Raw genomic sequence first — 6,797 nt, 5'->3', positions numbered from 1 at the left:
ATTGAACCCAGAGTATGGTTCCGTTGGACCTAGTACATGACTGAAGTGCAAATAACCAAATCCAGCCCCTTCTTGTGATATAATATATTATACATACTTCAAAATGTGACTTTCACTTTCTAAAGCAGTTCCAATTATTTTTTACATTTGGAAAACCCAAAAATAGAGGGACAAAAAAGAGCATTTTCCAAATATATAGACATTTCAAATAGACAGCATTTAGAAGTGCTCACAGCTGTTGAGGATGGCCCCATGTGGACTACCTGGAGATATATGGGATAGTCCAACTTGGAAACCATGGCACATCATTTCATGGCACCTTGTTATCTTGTTATTAATTATTTTCCTATAACTTTATGTCCTGTCTTGTTTAATTACTTACTTACAGCAAGGCTTTCCCAGGCTTTAACTGATTATTTTTTTTTCCCCACCAAAGATAACTATTTGCATTAGTGTCTTTGTATTGGGGACAAGCAAAGTTGTCTAGACCTGATTGTACACTTTCTGCCAGCAAGACACATGGCAAGGAGACAGAGAGAAAGAGTCTCTTTACTGCGCGACCATGTACAGGCAGCGACTGCCGCATCTGAAAATGAACTGTGGATATTTTTACACAGCAAGGCTCTTAGATGCACACTCTGCAGAAACCCAGGTCATGTTTTTCAGGTCACCTTGTTCATTGTGTCCTTGTTTTGCACCCATATTTAACACCTCATACATGGAAAATACTTAGATATAAAAAGATATAGCATCTTTCTCAAATGAAATTTGTTATCCATTTAAATAGTTTATTAAACAAAGAACAAAGGCCAATCAATGAGAAGTTAATGAAATATAATACTGTTGCATTTTGATACTATTTCTGACACACAATCCTATTTTGCTGGTTACAGCAGGAGTAGGAGTTCTGATTCTGCTTTTTGTAAGCTATCTGAGTTGTCCTTCAGTGAGGTACAGCAGAGGCTAAAGGCGAGCTGATTCACAAGTCTAAATTTAGATGCAATATACTGGTCCATGTTCGCCATCCAGGGGAAGTCCTGTTCTTATTTAAAGAAGCTGCTTTGAGCTTCAAGCCCTATTTTGCAATGTGCCGTTTCTGGAGCAGACTAGATATGCTGATTAGAACTGCAGCTAAGTAATAAAGGAAAAAGCTAGACATCTTTTTTCAAAATTGTTGAAAACAGAGTGGAGGAGAATCAGTAGTTTGTTCATGGGGAATTGGTGTGACCTTGACTCAAAGGAACATTACAGCCTTTACAGAAGAAAGACTTCAAAGATCCATCCGTTAAAATGACATTAATACTTTATTTGGTAGACATCAGAGACCTGTTGTTCAATAAAAGGACAATGTAATTTCAATAATAATGAATTATCTCTAGTGGCACAAAAGTAGTGAAGTTTATCACATCCTAAATAAAATTGTACAGTGAACTGTGTCAAGTCCCCTAAATTCTTTTCCACCTTTCGGTGTAACTATACACAATTGAGCAGTTTTTTAAGTACCGGTGAATGTGTTAGCATGAGTTATAGGGTTCTTCCACTGGGTGATCACCCACAAATAGAGATCAGGTTAGGTTAATATACAAATAAATCTATCATGACAACACCAAACCTATGTGTGAGCCACTATTTTGGATACACTTTAATACTGATTGCATGACTTGGCCAAATGTACTTGGTACTAAAGCATCATCAACATGTTGGAAACATGATACCTGCTGTTCATGCCACACAGTATACATATACCACCAGAATGTAAAATACTATTCCAAGCATCTGGGCTTAACAGAGGTGTGGCGTTTCAGGGTTTTCATCAAGTCAGCCATTGAGACAGCAGCTGAAGTGTTATTATATAAAAATGTATTATTTTTATTATTTATTATTTATTATTTATTTTATTTTTTAATTTATTACTTTCCATGAATAAATCTGTAATGAATGTATTGTTAAACCAGATATAATTTTATAGCAATTGTAGAATTCAACATTACAAATCATCTTAATAGCAAATGAAATAAACAATTTCAAAGTTATTTGCTTCGGCTGTAAGGCTGCAAATATGACTTCTATCCTTCAATTCCATCCGAAAATATTGAACCATCAAGTTTCTTAATCTGCTCATTTCTTTTGTTTTTGCTAAATTCTTGCTATAAAGACAATTGGGTTTGAGATCAAAAGATAAATATGATTCCATAGATCAGAATTTTAGCTTTTATTTCCTGATATTTCTATTTAGAAATGTTACAAAATTTAGAGCTGAGCTTGACCAATGTGCTCGTATGTTTCACATCATGAGCAGATACTTTCCTCTCCACACTTTAGCCTTTTCTTTACTTTACTAGAGGCTCATTTCTTCTTCTTACAGAGTTTTTGTGGCTTGATTCTGTATTTCCTCATGAATTCCAATCTGGCCTTCTGATTCTTGCTACTGGTGTGTGGTTGTCATCTTGTTCTTCTTTGAATGGTCAATTGTGAGACCTTCACTACTGCTTTGTTGAGGTTTTGGTAAAGTCACTGACTGTTGTTTAAATTTACTTCATAGCTCTTACGATCATCAACTGCTCTTGTATTCTTTGGCCATCCTGTTTGACATCTATTTCTTTTTCATGACATTCCAGTTTGTTGTATTGTCTATGTCCAACGCTTTTCAATGGCTCTGATCAATTTTTACTCTTTTCTCAGCTTCAGAGAGGCTTGCTTTTCTCTAAAAGACAGCTCTCTGGTCTTCATGTAGGTTTATCATTTTTAATAACAAATGCAGTATTTGATGATAAAACCAAGGGCTCAAACTAAGAGGTCACTTGAAAAGTATTTTGTTTCAAACAAAAGAGGTCATGTTCTAAGCTGTTAAACACATCTAGAGGTAAATATCAGGAAATGCAAGCTGAAATTCTGATATGTCATTTATTCATCTTTTAACCCCAAACTAAACTTCGGGTGTCTAGTAGAAGCATTTCAGGGTTCTGTATATTTTTCTATTGTATATGTAGAATTTGTATAAATTCACCACGGTACAGTATGGTACGGTAACTCTATATCAGTTTCCATTTAAACAGTCACTGATATAGTAGGAAATATTATAGCTTCAAAGCTGCCTGGTTATGGGCATTTGATCCATGAGGCACCAAGTTATTGAGTAAGTTAAGAACCTTGGAGCATGAATGGTTAGCTGTCATAGAGAGAAAAAGGAATGTTCTGCTATGCAACACAACAAAATGACGGCTTTTAAGAAAAATCTCATATAACAGACTTTCTTTCTTGTGTGTCTTTGGAATTTTTTTAATCAGTGGTATATTTGGAAATATTTTGAATTTAGTGTCTGATAATTGTAATAGTTTATTTGGTTTATAGCATTGATTAACAATTGTATCCTATTTATTTATTTATTTATTTTATTTGTTTATTTGTTTGTTTGTTTACAGTTTTTTTTTGTTTGTTTTTTTTTTAGGAAGGAAGGCTCAAGGAAGGACAATTGGTGAACCAGGAAAGGGATCATGGGTGCGAAATTCTCATTGGTGCACATAAGGAGCGAAGACTAGCCTACAGAAGAGCTATTTTAAAACAAATCGCTGAAAATGTTCATGCTGGCTGTGATAGTAAGGTGTCTGAACACACAGTGTATCATAGTTTTCTGTGCATGTGGCTGCATAGAGGCAAACCAGTCACAGTGACCATGCTGACTCCTGTACACCACCAAAAGCATATACAATGGGCATGTGAGCATCAAAACTGGAAGAAGGTCACCTGGTCTAGCAAACCATATTTATTTTACATCATGAGGATAGGTGGTTACCAGTGGAGGCATTGTGATGTTCGGGGCAATGTTCTGCTTGGAAATCCAGGGCCCTGCAATTCATATTCATTTTATTTGATGCATACCACCTACTTCAACATTGTTGTATGCCAAGTACAGAGGAAGTGCCATCTTTCAAAAGGATAATACTCCCTGCTGCGCTGCAAAAATTGTTCAGGAATAGTTTGAGAAACATGAAAAAACGTAAGGGGCTTCCAAATTCCGTAGACCTCAATCCGATAGAGCATCTGTGGGACATGCTGAAAACACAAGGACCTTTGCTACTTACAGGACTTAAAAGATCTGCACACCTTCAAAGGTCTTGTAGAGTCAGTATTGTAATGTATCAGGTTGTAAAAGAAAATACAAGATAAAATAAAAATTACAAATCAACACATTTTTCACTACAAATACATTGTCTTTACTATTATGTTCTCTTCGTTTTTTTGTGCTGTACTGTACAGCTATTGTTTTAAATCTGTACCCTAGCAACTATCTGTAGCTGATGGAATCAGTGTTGACCCCTGGCCACATAGCACTGGCAGGCATGTGAGTCGGCAGCTGTAATTGTCGTGGATGGAAACATGAGGCGTGCTGTCGTCTATTCCTGGACTTACATGGCTTGTCTCATTCTCACCCTGCAAAAATAGTCTGCCCTATTGAATAGTCTGCCTTTTGAATAGTCTGCCTCACCAAAGTTAGGAAAATTTGTTATTACTGTTGCATCTGTTCATACCAACAACTACTGTACATGAAATCCTGTGTGTGGATATTTGAGTATAGGAGATTTCTTTTAAGCAACAAAACTTGTTTTTTTAAACACTTTATTCCCATTGAATTATCCAATGACAATAAACTTTTACAGTAGTTCATGAGTTAACTGCATCATTTCAAGTATTCAACAATTTTGACAGACACACTAAAACTAAATGCTAACAGCTGTATTCTACAGCTAAAAAATTATTTTCAGTTAACAATCCTAACAAATGTAATATTTAGGTGTAAACCTGAATATTAACCGAAATATTTAAATATGAACATTTGTATAAATAGAAAAAAGTATAAAAGTCAAGTGGAAAGTGGAAATGGTGCAATTTTTCATGTAAAAAAACGCTTTTAAGATTGCACACACACATCACAGTTTTCAAAAGCAGCTATATTGTGTTCCTGTGCTAACCAAAGCTGTTATAATTTCTTCATCTATTCTTACTCCATAAAAAGTCTCTGTATCAAACAAAGATCTTCAATGATTACTCCTCTTCTTCCTCTTCTGCCTCTTCAAATTCCTCCTCTTCCTCCTCCTCCTCATCATTTGCACCAAAGTCCATTTTTGCGAGGACGTCTTCTACTTCTTCAGTAAACAGGCTGAGGTGGTCCATCTTCTCAAAGCCAGGCTCTGGCCTTTGTAATTGGGAGTTTTTGGCTGTGTCTTTGGCTTCTGCAATGAGCTTCTTGGCATTGATGAGAAAGTCAGCAATGTTGCTGTTGTCCAAACTCTGAGTAGCTTGGTCCATCAGCTTACTGCTAGCCTCCAACCGTTCTTTGTACTGCTGAATTAGCGATCGCACCACTGCTACCTTCTCATCCTGCTCCTGTGTGATCTGCTCCAGCAGGTGGGCCTTACGATCTTCCAGAATTGCATAGAGTAAGTCAAACTTCTCTCCCAGTCTCTGCTTCTGTAGTTGACTGTTCTCCTCCACAGTCTTGCTGGTGTCCTCTAGTTGCACTAGCATAGCCTGCACGCAGCTGTTGCTAGTTGCAAGCAACTCAGTTGCATTTTGGAGCTCAGCTTTCTGGGTTTCATAAACGCTCTTCAGGGTGGATACTTTGCAGTCCTTGTGCTGGCCAAAAACCTTGCACATGGAGCATGTAGGGACCTGGCAGGAAATACAATAGATGTTGATGCGCTCTTCTGCATGCTCTTCACACATTGGCTCCTTTGTATCCTTGGCCTTCAAAGGAGGCTCCAGACCACCACCACCACCACTGTTCTCCAGTTGTTGCTTGTAGATGTCAATTATGTTTTCCACAAGGAGATTCCTCTGAAGCCCATAGACACCATGGCGGTCCAGCACCACCTCAAAACGGCATGTTGGGCAGCGGAAGATTCCTCCGGAGTAGTGGTAGGGATTGCGAGAGTCATAGAGGTCATTAGCACAGCCACGGCAGAGATTATGCTGGCAGGGCAGGATGACCACCGGCTTGGTGAACATTTCCAGGCAGATGGGGCAGCTCAGCTGCTTCTCCAGGCTCTCCATAGGACCTACGGGCATTACCAGTTGGCCTTTCTGAATGTCCATTTGTATAGATATTCACTGGTTCCTTGCTTCTGTGTGTTGTAAAGCTCTCCTCAGTGTTTCTGTTCTTGTCAAGGTTTATTTTGATCTACCGGTCCAGTAGGCAACCCTCTTCACTTATATACCAGCCGGCCGTTGTGTCATTTGATCCAGGGATGGCTGTTTTAAGATTCCATCCTCTACTTGTTTGTGAAGCTTGATTCGGAGAAGACATGCAGCCTCTTGACATAACCCGCTTGGGTAGTCACATGCTAAACTTAGCAGCTCAACCCCCCCCCAAGCACAATCCATCTGTGGGACCACTGACACAGCACTGGCCAAACAAGCAGCATGTGACCAATGAAACACTCATACAGAGCTCCACTGGTTGCTCAACAACATGTCAGGTGAAGCTGTACATAACTCAATGTTTGTTTACTACTTATTATGCACTGTTTCATTAAGCTCTATTATTGCTTCATCATATCAAATTATCACATACTGTTCCAAAACATATGTATGACAGGATGAAACATACAGTCCTGTCCAAATCTGTATCCAACAATGAGCTTCAAATGTTCTCACAATTGGTTTCTACTTTTCTAAAGTTTTTTTTGGATGATTCTAGTAATGCTTCTAGATATCCCTCTGTTGTGAAAAAACTATTGCACAATATCACCACTGCCTCTTTGTAAACAGACATGTACCACTTCTACCTAACTGCCCCT

The 6,797-nt window shown here is 38.1% G+C and overlaps 1 protein-coding gene across 1 annotated transcript; it reads right to left on the bottom strand.

Annotated features, from left to right (window-relative positions):
- Window positions 1–4,621: 4,621 nt before the first annotated feature.
- On the bottom strand, window positions 4,622–6,191 carry trim63a (tripartite motif containing 63a). The gene has a single exon (XM_060867163.1). The coding sequence runs from the start codon at window positions 6,091–6,093 to the stop codon at window positions 5,044–5,046; it is 1,050 nt and encodes a 349-aa protein (XP_060723146.1). The 5' UTR covers window positions 6,094–6,191; the 3' UTR covers window positions 4,622–5,043.
- Between the last annotated feature and the right edge of the window lie 606 nt (window positions 6,192–6,797).

This window comes from Tachysurus vachellii, chromosome 4, assembly GCF_030014155.1.
Source record: "Tachysurus vachellii isolate PV-2020 chromosome 4, HZAU_Pvac_v1, whole genome shotgun sequence".
NCBI lineage: Eukaryota > Metazoa > Chordata > Actinopteri > Siluriformes > Bagridae > Tachysurus > Tachysurus vachellii.
This window is presented reverse-complemented; position numbering and strand designations above follow the sequence as displayed.

Coding starts and splice junctions, on each gene's coding strand:
- trim63a (XM_060867163.1), bottom strand. CDS start 6,093: ATGGACATTCAGAAAGGCCAACTGGTAATGCCCGTAGGTCCTATGGAG.